Source organism: Cryptotermes secundus, unplaced genomic scaffold, assembly GCF_002891405.2.
Source record: "Cryptotermes secundus unplaced genomic scaffold, Csec_1.0 scaffold721, whole genome shotgun sequence".
Classification (NCBI taxonomy): Eukaryota; Metazoa; Arthropoda; class Insecta; order Blattodea; family Kalotermitidae; genus Cryptotermes; species Cryptotermes secundus.
This window is the reverse complement of record NW_019733845.1, coordinates 227,062-244,573: the sequence shown is the minus strand read 5'-3', so window position 1 is coordinate 244,573 and position 17,512 is coordinate 227,062. Positions and strand designations below refer to the sequence as shown.

General features: G+C 42.4%; 1 protein-coding gene across 3 annotated transcripts in view; it reads right to left on the bottom strand.

The window, feature by feature from the left end:
* LOC111868272 (lutropin-choriogonadotropic hormone receptor) overlaps nucleotides 1–17,512 on the bottom strand; it is a 155,044-nt gene that overhangs the window by 9,506 nt on the left and 128,026 nt on the right. For all 3 annotated transcript variants that reach the window (XM_023858770.2, XM_033752991.1, XM_033752992.1), the window contains 4 exons: nucleotides 12,219–12,293; nucleotides 9,883–10,000; nucleotides 6,472–6,564; nucleotides 339–522 (listed from right to left, as the gene is read on the bottom strand). In XM_023858770.2, the coding sequence (XP_023714538.1) occupies nucleotides 339–522; nucleotides 6,472–6,564; nucleotides 9,883–10,000; nucleotides 12,219–12,293 (470 nt within the window). The remainder of the gene's footprint in view (nucleotides 1–338; nucleotides 523–6,471; nucleotides 6,565–9,882; nucleotides 10,001–12,218; nucleotides 12,294–17,512) is intronic.

Sequence of the window (17,512 nt, the reverse complement as noted above, 5' to 3'; positions counted from 1 at the left end):
AATTCTTACTATAAGTACTCGAAATTTGAACCCCTTACCAAAAGTTATACGAAGAAATGCAGTTAGTTCTAGGAAGCGTCTTCTAGCAAGAATGTCTTGTACAAAAAGCAAATCAGTGTAACAATAACATTTCTAGCAATTTTCATCATACCAATAAGTTTCGGATCTCTGTGATCAAGAAAATGGACCATTGGCTTTAATAATATGTGGGGAATTTCTTCAATAGCTCAGTGATTGCTTCCGAAGGTCTTCAAACCAAAGAGTCAGTTTACTTTAGTCATTTAGTCTCCTGTTGTTCATCAGTCAATTCCACTACAATGGCGGCTGCATGAACTTACCAGGCCTGTCGAAGCCACGTTCGAGGGCTCCCCAATCCGGGGCATGACGCTGGTGGGTAAGGTTGTCGGGTGAGAATACGAGGCGACCGAAGTCTTCGCTGTCACGCCGCTGAAGGGCGTGGGGCGGGGGAACACCAGTTGCCCCGGAGCTGCAGTACTTGTTGTGGATCATGGCCACGAAGCGCTGCAAACAGAGTAGCAGTTTGCTTCTAAATGTCGTTCCATATATCAGGAGAAGATTTTGTATACAAGTTTTGGAATTCTTGTTAAAGTGAACAGAAACTCCATTTTGAGACTATAAAAATTGCTTTCACCTTAAAGTCCTAAGCGTTAACATTTCAATTCCAATGTATAGCCTATGATTAAGGATCTTGTGTAAACGCTTGTGACTGTGTTCTTACATTGGATATTATTGCCACTGGCGTACTTTCCTCAGACTCTTCATAATCTAGGTATAAAAGGATATGAACTTTCAGAAGTTTCTTCTGTCACTTTCCTGGTAGAATTAGTCACAAGAAAATTAATGTTAATTAACCTTAAACCCTGAAATGTCAGTCCGGCTGTTTTCAAACGAGTACTACCGCATTCCTAAACTGAAGTGAGGAGAGACACAAGAAAGGATGAAAGCGTCATGTATGAAGTCCAAGCAGCCTAACGCCTAACACTTAAAGTTAATAAAAGGTAGCAGAAGAATAGTACATAACACAAAGTGAACTGAAAGGTAAACACAAATGTGGTTGGCGTAAAAGGTACTAAATGAGGGTATGAGGAGGCAATATAATTCATAATGTTCCTTGTTGTTAGATCTATTACGTACTTGATTTAAATTGCCCCATAAATTCCAAATTCAGATTTGATGTGAGTGCATAAGACTTACATACAGATGATAATAGCAGAGACCAATAGCCTACCTATTCAGAAAATCTGTTTGTAACTGAATTAAGTTTTGTGAACCCTCCTTTGTCAATGATATATTCAGATACGTTAGAAGCAACAACTGTTGGAAAATTAAAATACTGTCACATGCTGCTTGAAAGACGTTCATCACTAGACAACGGCTAGTAATACTTAGACAGCGATGCCTAGGAAATCGTTGCCCCATAGATAAAAGTGTAACACTGTGATTTCCACCGTTACAAATGAATTGTTTGAAGCAGACACATTCCTGCTGAAACAAGTGGCAGTTGCATAGCAGCGGGCCAAATGAACCCTTCCACAAGGTATTCCCTATTCAGTCAGAGTGCAGGATATAAGAGTCCAACGTTCGTATCCGACGAGAGCTAAGGACAGCAGAGTTCCGAGCAGAGCAGAAGACACTTCACGGTGCGAGAGTGTATAACATGGAACTGGAAACGCCCGAAGACGTTAAGAGTGTGAATAATTCCATTTGTGAGTGCGAAGAGTGATCGCCCAATAGATATTCGCTAAATCCGAAACCCACGGAAACTTTCTTGTCGCGTTACCTAGGATACATGCAACAATGTTTTTAAAATAACTTCTGCTACATCTAAAGTACTAGATGTTCTATAACAAAAAAGTATAAATTATTAGAGATTCTGTTTAATCCACATTAACTGAAATTATGGAATCTGAAGCCTCCGCATTTTATAAGCAAGTAAATTCTGAGTACGGAAACAGGTCACGATTTGGAATCCATTTTATTGGTGTATGGAACCTTGAAATTGTGGTAAAGTTAACTCAGTGACACACCGTTATAATTCAAATAGTCTCGTCATTGCATATCTTGATGAAATCATATTTTAAAATGATGATACTGACGGTTGCGTGAGAGTCTTAATATGCGACCTTGAGTTATATAATCTCCTATTCTGATTGTCTTCTGTTTGTACATAGATAGCCTAAACTGCGGGAAACACTACTTTTCCTTCGCTCATTTGTTACATGTTTACGCCTGACAAGATTCCCAATATGCACACTTTCTCTATCCCCGAAAGTTTCGTAAATTTACTCTGCTTAGGGTGCACACAAACGATCCGCTTTTGCGAATTTTGCTGGCTTTAGTCAGACATAAATTTCATGTCGATATTATCTTGGATTGAATTGTACATCGTTCTCTTCCAAGATAAAGAGATTAACTGCTACTGAGAACCCAAACATCAGATATGTTATTTAAAACTTTAAGTGTATTCTGAGCTTAGAAAAATATCTTTATGTACATGTAAATAACACATCTGATTTTCCATTCTCCATGAACAAGATTTTCTGAATCGAGTAGAATTTTATCAATGGGCACTTCAGTAAATTGCGAGCCAATGAGGTTTTTTCTACTGCTGATATTCTCTGATGAAGCAGCTTTCACTAACTACGACTTCGGATAATTTACAGAACATTTACATTACAAAAATTTACTTCGGCTTGAAGAAGCTGGCAAACAGAAGAAATGAAGCATTAACGAGTGGCGTGGTATTGTTGGTGAGCATATCACTGTACCGCAATTTCTTTACAGTACGCCACTCTTGAGAGACATATTGCAGTTTTGTTAGAGGAAGTTTAAACTGTTTGCAGTAAAATTTGGCAGAGCATGATCAAATGACTTCGAGGTTGCCAAGGGCGTCTTCGAACATCTCTAAAATAACCTTAAAAAGTGTGATGCAATAAAAGGTTTCTCGTCGTATGTCCCTTTCGATACAATGCAATATTTTCTGGAATACTCTGTCGTATCTACAAACACCAGTGGGAAAATCTAGTGGTCTCACACTAGTGCCTCAACTTGTATGCAGGCAGACATATGCTTATAATTCAGATGAGAGGGATATTAATTTTACTAATATCGACAAGAAGTTTCTTCTGTAATTTTAGGCTGTGTTCGGAAAACCACCACTGAGTGCTGAATATGGTAAGGTAACAGGAAAAGCTATCTCTGTAACAGACCGTGGAGGCCCATAGGCTTGTGAGACGTCGAGGCACCCACATTTCCTAGACAATCAGCTCGCAGATAGTAGTGAGGTTTTCAGTCTTACGCGCAGACCTCTCTGGTCCCGCAGAAAGGTACCTAGTAGCCATTTCTGTTAGAAGCTGAGTCGACTCCAGGACCACAGTTTGTCTGGAAGGTTGAGGTAATTTGAAAACTCCAATGGCTGAATATGCAAGTTCGTAAATATATGCATGACATAACAATTGCTTATAATATTAAATTTCAGCATTCTGCCGCACTGGAACACCATTTTAAATTGTAGATTAATCCGTCTGTAATGCAACAAAGTCAGACCTTTCTTAGAAGCTTCTAAAATATATTAACGAGCACTATTTACTGAATTAAATAAATTTTAGTGTATTTTAAGGAAGGACTGCCTTTGTTGCATTAGAGGCGGAATACTATACAATTAAAATTGATGGAAGATCGCTGTTTAATTATGCATGAACTAGCAAAACTTAATAAAAATCCAGTGAACACAAAACGTATACAAAATGTAGTTTGAAATATTTTTAGCTGTGACAAATAATCAGTGATAATCAAAAGGAAACGAACGTACAAAATTTAAACTTTCCTTCATTATTTTATACTTTCCACCATAGTTAGGAAATGTTAACAAATTCAAGTAAACTTTCTAAATATTAAATTTAGGAAAATGTATATACTGGTTCTTTACTTGCTTCATGTGCACAGAGAGACGGACGTATAAAAGGATTTTGTAACTTTGCGAATGCATGAAGGATCACGTCATTAGCTACGTTTAATTTATGCGAAAAGATGAATACACAGCGTGAAGTGAAATTCCCCCATGAACTATCCGTATTGTGGTTCCTCATTAGTTTAGTTTAGTTTCTAAGCAACACGTCACATGCAAGCTGTCAAATGATCGAACAATGGGTTCCTTGTAGTTATAATAGGTGTCAAATCAGGCTGCGTCCATTTCAAAACAGACGTCAGTGCGCCGCACGGCATCCTCTCTCACGTCTCGACATGTTGGCATCAGCCGTTGTAACAGCTGCTTGAAATGTTGCCAGGACATCTTCGATAGACCTGGGACGGATTGTATGAACATGCTCCTATAGGTAGGTGTCTCCAGAGAAAGAAATCCACCAGATTTCGATCCGGCGAATGAGAGGCTATTCAATCGGCCCTCGACGTCCAATCCACCTTCCAGTGTACGTCAAGTTCAACCACTTCTGGACGTTTTCCCAGTAATGTGCTGGGGTTGCGTCGTGCTGAAACCAAAAGCGCAGCCTCAAAACTAGAGGCACAACTTTAATCCGCCTTGGCAAAACAGTTTCTAGAGAATCGTGACATCTTTCAGCTGTTTGACAGGTAACATATAGAGGCCCAGGAAAATATTTCCGGCGATTCCAGCCAAAACTCTGACGCTGAAGCGGGCTGGATACTCAAGCTCGCGGGTAGCATGAGTTTATCCCTTGATCAGAGGTTATCTTTGTGGACGCTGAATATACATTCACACATAAAATATGCTTCGCTTGTCAACACACTGTTATGTAAAAAGAGCTAATCCTCAGTGTGTTGATGTCAGAGTCATTTGCAAAATTCAATCCGTAATGGTCGAGGGTGGAAACGAATATACACTCCGAGTGTAATGGAATGAATGTAATGATTCGTCAAAAAGTGCTTCGACAACCCTCGGTTGGGATGGCAGGAACCTGCCCTCGTTCTACAGCTGTAACTAAGGCATTTTCATCGGCTGGTTTCCGTACAGCTCATGGTCTATCTGCATTCATGCTTTCTTTAGCGTCACATTTCCTCCCTCACCGAGACGCTGTTCTAGTCTTGAAATATCGTTGACATCGACCAGGATAACGTAGCGCGTATTCCCTTGCAGCAGTAACCAGCTCAATTGACTGGGCGAGGGCACACCGAGGAAGTTGGCAACCGCAATTTCCCAGAATTTGTATCAGCCTGAGTTGAACACATGTTACTGAATGTAGCAGCGCAAATTGAGGAAACGGCAGCTCAACTCGGCAGAAAACTGAGAAACTCAACTTCCAGGCAACGGAGCATGCCAGTCGTCTCACAGTTGCGCTGCCGCGTGGTTTCCTAGGATCAGCTGTTCTATAACGCGCTTCAGGGATTCGTCTTTAAGATGGCACGAAAAGTTTACGAAGCTGCTAATTTTGATTTTGTACAGTTAATTAAGCAAAGAGCCTGGTATATAAGACAAACGCCACCCAGACTGTGCTAGGCAGGACAACATAGATTTAGCTTGGGAAAGAATTCCTCAAGAGACGAAGAAGTCTGGATCGTGGTTAAGTACTTTCGTTACAATATAAGCACCTGATTATACGTGTAATTGTCGCAGAAGAATAGGCGCATTAACTTGTGTTATTTTCCTAATGTTGCATTAATATATCATTTATTTCATATATATTTCAGTCTTATATACAACTTATTTTATGCTCTTACTCTCACACTACATGTTTGTGCCGTATGCGGCCATCATAACGGGTCTTCTCTCTTGCTAAAATTGTTGCACTGTATGTCAAAATTTCCTATCGCGTGTGAAAGCGATATTTCCAAATTAAAACAAACTGACCTTAATTAAAATAAATTAATTAATATCCCAGTGCTCAGTGTGGGCCTGCTAATCGGGAAACCAGTCGCCTGATTGAAATCGATGACTTTTCTTGGAAATTGCTGTTTCGTTGCAGTTTCCAGTTTCTTTGGTGTTCCCTCGTCCTTACAGTTGCGGTTGGTTAAGGGCGTATCTCGGTACTCATCATGTGTTGATCTCATTATCATCCGATGACAACTGACACCTGCTGTGCACTTACCTTGATCATTGGCGTACCTCAGAACGCACTATCTCCGTGTCGGATAACACTACTGAGAATTATTGCCCATTTGATGGTGAGGTGTATCTCGAAAATTAACCATCTCAGGAGATATTTTGTGCAACATTTTCGACTTTTTCAAAACAAAGACTCACGCTATGGACAGCTTGTGCTCGTTTCAGTCTGCATATACAACAACATTACAGCGACGTGTCGGTTACCGTCTTTAAAAGAAAACTACCCAGACTTTGTCATGCAGTTATACCGCATTTTATACATCAGTTTAGTAAAACTCCATTTTTGGGGTTTATAAGTCATCCGGTTCCTTCTTCGGAGACATGCTCACTGTCAGCGCGTTGCTGAGCTGTTCTACTGTCGTACGTAAGCTTACTTCGTGCTTAGCAAACTCTTCGGGGTGATGCGTGGCGGGGAACTGGAAGGCGCAGCAGTGATACGGATAGGTCAGCCACGCCACTCGGAGGTACTGAAACACGAAAAGCAGAGTCACAACTGCACTGCACTGAACCATAGTCCTCTGCTGTTTTGTATTCTTTATTATCCCTATATTATCCATTTTTTCCCCTTGGCACTACAGCCCCAGTGGGCCTAGGCCTACCTCCATGAACTTCTCCGTTCACTTTGGTTTTTCTAGATCTTAGACATAGGGTAGGACTCCTTGGGCGGGTGATCAGCTCGTCGCAAGGCCTCTACCTGTACAGAAACACAGAAAAACGCACACAAACATCCATGCCCTGAGTGGGATTCGAACCCACGATCCCGGCTTCCAAGCAAGCGAAAACAGTGCATGCCTTAGACCGCTCGGCTACCGTGACCGGCCTATATCATCCATTACTGATGTCATTTACTACAAGTTATCAGATGTAAATCGATATTCCTATTTCAACGGCAACTCTTTCTCATATTTTGTTGAATTAGAAGTCAACTGATTCAGTTTTTTTTTTCCGCATGGGATGAGACTGAGTCCACTTGGTACTGCGGCCACTACTGGCCCATTGTACCAGCCCCGGATAATAGATGATGGTGATTGTGGAGCAATCACTGGAATGCGAATTGGCAGGGGAAACCGAAGTACTCGGAGAAAAATTGCTCACCACCATAAATCTCACATGACCTGACGAAGCCTCGAACCCGGGCCGCCGTTGTGGGAACTGATTTAGCTACTAAACACTGTACTTAAACTCAGGATAACTGGGCTTTTAGACATTTTCCATCGCCTGGTATTCTAAAAACATGAGAGAACACGAAGTTTCGGAAACTGTATCTGTTTCCGTCCTCAGGTTGGATTGGGAGACACTTACTTTGTTGGATCAGTTAGAACCCAGTAATCCTGAATATTATACACCACTGTCAGAATCCTTTAGAATCTAACTATACTTAAAACCTGAACAGATAAAAACTTAAATTGGAGAGGTTTGAATATGAATTTCAATTAACATTTTTGTGTAAATTTCTACATTACACAGAGACATAGGTAGTTTTCTTTTAGTTTTATTACACATTCAGGATGTCAAAAAATGTTCTAAGTAAACAGCTGTGGTCAATCATGGTGTCTTTATTTTATGTTACAACCCAGTGCCTAGTCTGATGGACAAGTTATAGAGAAATATGGTTGAAGTTTAATACGAGCTTCATGCGACGCATGGGTTGAACAGGAATTATCAGATACTGTAGCACACTGGCTGTGTTTTCAAGTTACCTGCTGGTCTCCGGCATACCCACATTATTCAGCAGCGCACAACGCTACTGAACTCTCTCTGACTTCCTGCGTAACTACTGAGGAATATTTCGTTTATCCGGCTGAGCTCAATGCTGGCCTGAGGAAGCCACCCGTCGCTACCGCGCCACAGACTGAGTCTCGGGGAGCAGAAAGAAAGACGAAGAAAAAAAGGGCGGTGAAGGGGTGACGGCCTTGAGTGGACAAAATAAATACCTCGGATTGCAGATTCTGTGCTCAGAAAGGAGGCAGAGCCCTACTTTACTAATCCCTGGCACAGGGTGCGTAGTTAGTACCATGCAAGAAGAGCCAGGTAAAAAGCATCAGCTTAAATTGTATTCACTTGGAGTTTGTTTACTGATGCGTTCATTAATTCAGAGATCATCATCTGAGTGTAAATGCTTAATGAATCGGGAATGACGTGGAAAGAAGCAACCGTAGCCTAGTGAAACACTCTCTCTAGGCGTTTGGCAGAACAGATTAAGCGAATCTGTGAAAAATCAATCAGGATAATCTGGGATTCGAATCGGGTACCTCCAGAATAGAAGTCAGAAGGTGTTATTTAGCGACCTTTTCAATATCGAGAATATGTAGCGTAGGATGAACGATGAACAAGGAACCGAACGGTTGTGTTATAAGTGAGGTACAAAACAAACAACAACCAAACTATACCGACCGAGCGACCGCCGCTTGTCGGCGAAGTTTAGTGCCAACATTTGCGGATACAGAGTGTCACATTGTCAGCGAAACGAATCCCCACGGCCGTTAATTTCGGTTTTCCAGACCGGAACCGCTAATTCCTTGAAATAGCTCGTCAATTATCATCATGAGGTTGAGTGGACTCCGTTCCAGACCCACTACTTCTAGACCGGAACCGCTAATTCCTTGAAATAGCTCGTCAATTATCATCATGAGGTTGAGTGGACTCCGTTCCAGACCCACTACTTCTCAGAAAAAATCTGGTAGCGCCGGGAATCGAACCCGGACCTCTGGATCTGTAGCCAGGAATGCTGACCACTAGACCACAGACGCGGTCTACAAGTGAGGTACTGTTCCGGTATGTGCCTGCGCAGACTAAGGGAAACCAGGAAAATCCCCCATCCAGAAATGCTGGTGTCCCGGCAGAGATTCGAACCGAACGTTTAACTCTTAACATTAACTCTAGTCTAACCAGTTTGACCTCCTAGAGGTACCTTCCTGTAAGAACACGCTGAAAATTCATCTAATTTACATTAAATGTAACGCAACGTTCTATGAAGTAGTTTTGGGACGACAAATTCGGGCATTGGAATATCTGTTTAAACTAAAAGTACGGTGCATTCCGAGAGCGAAACAAACAGAAAGCACTGGGTGCTGCTGTGGCGATACCGTTCTCGCGCCATTGCTAGACACTCGTGAGTCCATTTCCAAGTATCACACTTGCTAGCAATAAAGCGATCTGTTATAAAAGTATTGATTTTATGTTCAGCTTTAAGTACCAAGAGATGCTGATTTACTTCCTCAGCAACTAATTTCGAGTTGGTGAATATTTAAATATAAAACACAAAGTGAGACACGCTATTTAAGTTATCATATGAGTAATTATTGAAGTAAACGCTGATATCAGTAAATTGCGAAATAACATTTTATTTAAATTTTTTACGAATGTAATAACGAATATTTTTTTCTCTTGTAAGATTTGAGGCTTTCACGGCGGTGACTATGAAGAAAGTAGTCTTCTGGGATTTGGCACCGTGTATATGTGGTGTTACGTTCCTCCGAAACGTCGGTTAACACCACATATACACGGTGCCAAATCCCAGAAGACTACTTTCTTCATTTTTTCTTTTTGTTGTAGTGTCCACTTATCTACTAAGTCAGATATGAAAGAATGAAACTTTTGTGAAATTCGCATACGGTATGCCTTCTTTTACCTTTTAACCATTTGAAGAGAAAATTAAATTTTCCTTGTCTCCTCAAATAAAGTGACGTCCCTTGTCAATCTATTTTTCCTCAACTACTCCCTGTCTGTATTTTGAAACTTGCTGGCAGTCTCCATAGCCTGGCTTTTGCACAGTGGAAACTGACCTCAAAGTTGTATATGGAGGGAAATCTCTTGAGGCTGTCAGTGTCCTGAAGGCGGAGTATCTCAAGTTCCTTAAGCCCCAGGGTCGGCATTCGTGAGATGGCCGTCTCAGAGAGATCCCTGCAACATAGGAACATATGACCGACGGATTTCATGCGCTAAGGGAGCATGTATTTTTCCTATACAAAGGCAAGGATACGCCGTCATGTTGCTAATTCTGCGACAAGGGTTTGTTTAGACACTCAAATTCCTCTAACTGCAGCCATTCGCTGCCTTAGTTTCGTGCCCTGCGCCCGCCAGTACAGAGCACTTCGCAACTTCTTCTAATACTAATCCAGGCCTGTCGTTCGAACGCTGGACTAACTGGTAGAAGCGATTGGGGATAATTTCGATTGACTTTTGTGGCAATTCTTTATATTCAGCGTAATTTCTGAGTTTGTGTCTGCGTGATTTAGAATGTTACATTGTTACTTGAACGACCACATTTCTTGCGTATAGGATTTCTTGAGCCTTTAACTGGCCAGAGATCAAACAGTGCATTGGCAATAAGTAGCAGTCACTTGAAGGTGCGGTATTCTGATTTTAACGCCATATATTCCATGCTTTATTTGGGAGCTATATCGCTTCCATCTTTAGTTCGAACAAGCCAGAAAAGAAGCGAGTAGTCTTTGGCCATTGATTCTTGCTAAGTTCTTGCTTGATGTACTCTTCCTCTCTAAAATGGAAGAGAAATATTTCTAGAAGAGTCTGGATTTTCCAGATTGTACCGGTTAGAACACAAAAGGCATTATTATTCATAGTCGCTGTTGTGATAATCTCAAGTCCAACNAGCACAACACTAGCTTGGAGTACTGAATGCACGTACAGAATGCACGTTCAACCTTCGCATTCCATCCGAAGTTGCCCTCGCGTTAAAACATCACTATTAAAATATTTAAAAAATATTTAAAAATATTTAAAAGTTTAAGACTTTTGAAGTAAAATATACACATTGACATTTGTAGCAGTGCCCACACAGCATATATACTGTGTACAGTTAAACAACGCCAGTGTTTTCTTGTTAGTACCATGTGCCTCTGAAGATGGTTTTACTAAAACCGAAACATGTAAGGCAAGAGTGAGAATGAAGTGACCTAAAAAACACTGTTACACTCGACGGACTTTGTATTGATTTCAAGTCCAACCAATTTCGTCTTCAACATTCCTTTCGCTGGAGTTACGGTTTCAGAATAAAGCTATATATTTTCAGCCAAATATGTTCTATTAGTACGTTCAGAAAGATACGCAATCCGCTACTTGCTTATGCGATACACACGCAATTCTGCTCTCTTTCAAATAGCAGTCTTATCTCTCTTCTTTCCAATCTGACACAGCCTAACACTGATAGAATTCAAGTGGTAAAAGATAACAGATTTAATTTCTAGATATGCCTCATGATGGGTTCTTTACAATCACCATTAGACCTGAATATGAAGACAGGCATACATCGACAGAGTCGTTTTGTTACAAACTGGTCTTCATTTAACAGAAAAATGAATTGAAAATTTGTTGAGAATCTAGTAATGTAAAAATGTTCAAGTTGGTAATAGTGATCTATATTTATTTTTCTCTGTTTTTGTTTTGTATTGTAATAAAAAGTTTCTTCTCATCCAATATGGCTGTTAAGTGATATGTAAGCATGACACAAAGAAAGTCAACAAAATTTGTATACAAAATATGATTAAAATTATGTATTCCTGTCATTATATACTATTGTGAATATTCTAGTGCCTGTGCAATTCAACGGTCTGTGGCAATACAGTCGATGCTATTTAACGGAAGTCAGTTAATAAAGCGCTCTCAAAGAATGAAACGAACAAATAATAAAGGGCAGAGAGAATATTGGAAGGAAAGAATTGAGGCACGAAAGAATAAAAAACAGTAGTCACGTGAAAGTAACAAATATTTGGACATTTGAATTGGATTGCTGAAGCTGTAGCTCAACACAACGATAAGGCACACGTATCTCGGCTGATTTTGAGATCTAGAGTATCATTTGGAACAGGAGGTGCGCCGGGAGCTTAAATTCTTTTATTGCATCCGGTACGTGGTAACTGTGACCACACTAAGCTTACGTCAACATAATATCTCTGCGCGACGTAACTAGCATGTCGCTTCCACCAACAACATGAGTCAGGACGCAAAGTGCAGCCGGATTGTCACAGCGCCGACTGTTTGGAATTCGTGCTTAAATTATTGTACTTTCTTGAATACCAGACAACATATTTCCGTGCTTCGATTATGAATAATTGTAGATCACGCGCGGGTATGGGAAACAAAGCAAAGTGCCGGTACTTACAGATCCCTGAGACTGCGCAGTCCCTCAAAGGCGCTGGGCTCGATGGTACGCAGTGCTCTGTTTCCTTTCAGACTCCTGCGACAGACATAGATACACGGTCACGTCATTATAGATCTGGGCTGTGCCAGGAATAATGGGAATTTGTGGTTCAACAGCAAAATATTCTCTTTCTGTACACGTAACAGTATTACAGAAAATCCATGCACGGGAATTTTAATAAAGAGTTGGGTAGAATTCCCGGCACTGTATGGGCTTGAAATGCAGAAAGGGGAAGTTAATATGGTTTACGCCTAGCCTTCCGGTTCTGCAGTACCTAAGAGTCCAAAGCTGCAAATCAGGAATAACACCGAGCAAAAATGGAAATATTCAACGTCCTGTATCCTTGCTTGGGTAAAACAGCTACCATGAACATATTCCTCTTTGCACTTGTGTAGTTAAATTGTTCATCGAGGAACATATTGAAAGATTACAACATAACATGAAACAAGTGGGTTACTTATGGCGCATGCTGTACCTACGTGTCTGGCAGATATCGCTACTGTACAGACACAAACACGTGCCCTTTTCCTCTTCCTATACTAGACACTGCTGAGAGAATTAAACTTTCTTCGGTAATCTTCATTGCATCCGAAAACTTACTCAATGGTAAACAATTTTTATATCCGTAACTTGTTAAATACACATTAAAAATAAAAATATGGAATGGAAGTTAAAGTTGTTCCTGTGTTTAGGCACGATAACTTAAATACGCACGACTATAATGGGCATGAAATCATAGACCGACGCATTTTATTAATTGGCAGTATTTCAGATCAATAAGCAGCACAACCCCGAGAAGAAAGTCCAAGATACACAGGTACTAGAACTAAGGATACTCGCTGGCTTCCCACCGTGGCGGACTGGGTTCGATTCCGTGTCTGGTCAAATGGGATTTGTGGTGGACAAAGTGGCGCTGTGGCAGGTTTTCTCCGAGTACTTCGGTTTCCCCTGCCAATCTTCATTCCACCAATTACTCCACAATCACCCTCACCTATCATCTGGGGCTGGTACAATAGGCCAGAAGCGGCCGCAGTACAAAGGACTTAGTCCCACCCCACTAGCAATAAAAAAAAGCTCCGTAGAGTAATGCAAGTCTAATTCAAACAAACATGTTTGAAATAAAAGTGTGTAAACCTAAAAGACAAAGAGTTATGTCATTTACGATTACATGGTATATATTAATTACGACGAGCCATCTTAAAGACATTTTATGGAAACATCGGTAAACGCTGTAAGCATGCATGTTTCGGCAACGTCTACTAATTTCGCGTCATTTTTTCTGCAGTTCTTTTCACTTTGTCATGGTTCGTGCGGAATGTAAAGGCCTCGGTTGAGGACAGAAGTTTGCAGTGGCTTTAAGCGGCACTAACGAGAAATCCGCCACGTAACCCTTGCCTTTATGTCTGTGTAGCGTGTAATTATTGGCTGTGACGGAAGTGTGCGGTTACGCAGCAACATAATTACACAGATTATATTAGTACCGTTGAGTCGTACCCGACTGCCTTGTATCTGTTTTCCTTGTAATTATTAGCTTTACTGGAAGTGTGCAGTTACAGGGCAACGTAACAAGCATTAACATACACGTCAAGTGTCAGTTTCATTGTGTCATTCTATAAATGTCTGGTAACAAATTATAGCGTTTAATAGAAATTAGTGGTTTCACGGTAATATAAGGGAGCAACACACAAGGTGCGTGTCAGTTTCACTGCATAAGAACCAGTTCTTCTGTATCTATCTAGTGCAGTTATTAGCTTTGTCGGAGATCTGCGGTTACACATCAGCAGCAAACATTGGCATGCGTGGATGTGTGAATTTCGTTGCTTCTTGTACAGATACTTTGTGTTTGGTGTGGGTGTATCCGTTGGCTTACATATTGAGCTTGTACACAGACATATCAGTGACGCAGATACAGGACCCGCTGGACGCATGTATTTCACTGCGTGACAGCAGGCTGCTCTGTACCTGTGTGGCACAAAGCCTGTGGCTACACTGCAAGGTGAGAAGCAACCGTTCACATATGCGAAATGCGTCACAGCAGGCTGCGGCTACACTGCAAGGTGAGAAGCAACCGTTCACATATGCGAAATGCGTCACAGCAGGCTGCGGCTACACTGCAAGGTGAGAAGCAACCGTTCACATATGCGAAATGCGTCACAGCAGGCTGCTCTGTACCTGTGTGGCACAAAGCCCGTGGCTACACTGCAAGGTGAGAAGCAACCGTTTACATATGCGAAATGCGTCATAACTAGCTCTCTTATATTTGTATAGCGTGTAATTACTACCTATTGAGAAGAGTGAAATAATATTTCGTTGTAACAAATAATAATAATATACAGAGACCTAGAGGACTTTTATTTCTTTGGATCATGACGGTCGAATTTAAAGAAATACAGTGCATGCTTCATATTTGTCGATTTACATGTTCATTATCGACTTCAGCTGACACCGGAAATTCGACCTTGGACACGTAGATATACAGATGAATTCAATCCACAACTTACAGACTGCTCCGCACCTCTATGAATATTTCCCACTCAGTTTCTCCTATTCAGATTCCGTGACCAAAATCGTGGATGGATTTCTCATTCTCTACATACATGCTACATGTCCCGCCCATCTCACTCTTCCATATTTAATTATTTTATTAACGCCATGCAAAAGGTAGAAATTATGCCACTCCACAGACACTAACGACATGAACGACGTGACGTGACGTGACGTGACTTGGCGTGACTTGGCGTGACTTGACTTGACGTGACGTAAATTGACGTCAGGCGAGGCGAGACTAGGCTAGGCTAGGTTAGGTTAGGTTAGGTTAGGCTAGGTTAGGTTAGGCTAGGTTAAGTTAGGTTGGGTTAGGTTTGGTTAGGTTAGGTTAGGTTAGGTTAGGTTAGGTTAGGCTAGGTTAAGTTAGGTTGGGTTAGGTTTGGTTAGGTTAGGTTTCGGTAGGTTAGGTTTGCGCAGTAGAATTGTGCGCACCAATCAGTAACTGAGGAGTACCATTCGCTGTTGTTAAGTTAGGTGAAGTGAGGTGAGGTGTGGTGAGGTGAGGTGACATGACGTTACGTGACATCAATTGACGTGACTGGACGTGACTTGGCGTGACTTGACGTGGCTTGACGTGACTTGGCGTGACTTGACTTGGTGTGACTTAGCTTGGCTTGACTTGACGTGTCTTGACGTCACTTGACGTGGTTTGACGTGACTTGGCGTGACTTGCCTGACTTAGCGTGACTTGACGTGACTTGACTTGGCGTGACTTGACTTGAGTTGACGTGACTTGGCGTAATTTGACGTGAGGCGATGCGAGACGGGGCTAGCCGAAGCGCGGCTAGGCTAGGCTAGGTTATGTTAGGTTCGGTTAGGTTGGGTTAGGTTAGGTTAGGTTAGGTTAGCTTAGGTTAGGTTAGGTTAGGTTAGGTTTGGGTATGTGAGGTTTGCGCAGTAGTCTTCTGCTCATCAATCTGTAACTGAGGGCTACCATTCCCTGCTCTTAAGTTAGGTGAGGTGAGGTGAGGTTAGGTGAGTTGAGGTGAGGTGACATGACGTAACTTGGCGTGATTTGACGTGAATTGGCGTCACGTGACGTGACTTGAAGTGACTTTATGTGACTTAGCGTGACTTGGCGTGAGGCGAGGCGAGGTGAAGAGAAGGGATTCGAGGCGAGAGGAGGCTAGGTTATATTAGGTACGTTAGGTTAGGTTAGGTTATGTTAGGTTAGGTTAGGTTTGCGCAGTAGACTTGTCCGTATCAGTCAGTATCTGAGGAGTAACATTCCCTGCTGTTAAATTAGGTGAGATGAGGTGATATGTGGTGAGCTGAGGTGACGTTACGTGACGTCACTTGGCGTGATTTGGCTTGACTTGACGGGACTTGACGTGACTTGGTGTGACTTGACGTGGGTTGACGTGGGTTGACGTAACTTCGCGTGAGGCGAAGCGAGACGGAACGAGGCGAGGATAGGCTACGGTAGGCAAGGCTAAGTTAGGTTAGGTTAGGTTAAGATACGTTGGATTAGGTTAGGTTAGGAGAAGTTTGCGCAGTAGACTTCTGCGCATCAATTAGTAACTGAGAGGTACCATTCCCTGCTGTTAAGTTAGGTGAGGTGAGTTGAGGTGAGTTAGTGTGACGTGACTTGGCGTGATTTGACGTGATTTGACGTGACTTGGCGTGACTTTACGTGGCTTCAAGTATCTTCACGTGAAGCGAAGCGAGACGGGACAAGGCGAGGATTGGCTAGGGTAGGCTAGGCTAGGTTAGATTAGGTTAGGTTAGGTTCCGGTAGGTTAGGTTTGGGCAGTAGACTTGTGCGCATCAATCAGTAACAGGGATACAATTTGCTGCTCTTAAATTAGGTGAGGTGAGGCGAGGGGACTGAGGTGAGTTGACGTGACTTGGCGTGATTTGACGTGCCTTCACGTGACATGGCGTGACTTGACTTTACTTGACGTGACTTGACTTAATTTGACGTGAGGCGAGGCGAGACGGGGTGAGCCGAGGCGAGGCTAGGCTAGGCTAGGCTAGGTTACATTAGGTTAAGTTTGGTAAGGTTAGGTTAGGTTAGGTTAGGTTAGGTCAGGTTATGTTAGGTTAAGTTAGGTTCGGTTAGGTTTGCGCAGTAGACTTGTGCGCATCAAGCAGTAACTGAGGAGTACCATTCGCTGCTGTTGAGTTAGGTGAAGTGAGGTCAGATGTGGTGAGGTGACGTGACATAACGTCACTTGACGTAACGGGACGTGACTTGACGTGGCTTGGCGTGACTTGACGTGACTTGGTGTGACTTGGCATGACTTGACGTGGCTTGACTTGACTTCGCGTGACTTGGCCTGACTTGGCGTGACTTGACGTGACTTGACGTAATTTGACGTGAGGCGAGGCGTGGCGAGCCGAGGCGAGGCTAGGCTAAGTTAGGTTAGGTTAGGTTTGCGCAGTAGACTTGCGCGCATGAAGCTTAGGAGTACCATTCGCTGCTGTTGAGTTAGGTGAAGTTAGGTCATATGTGGTGAGGTGACGTGACTTGACGTCACTTGACGTAACGGGACGTGACTTCGCGTGACTTGCTGAGACTTTGCGTGACTTTGCGTGACTTTGCGTGACTTTGCGTGACTTTGCGTGANGCGTGACTTGGCCTGATTTGGCGTGAATTGACGTGACTTGGCGTGACTTGACGTGACTTGACCTGACTTTACGTTATTTGACGTGAGGCGTGGCGAGGCGAGACGGGGCGAGCCGAGGCTAGGCTAGGCTAGGTTACG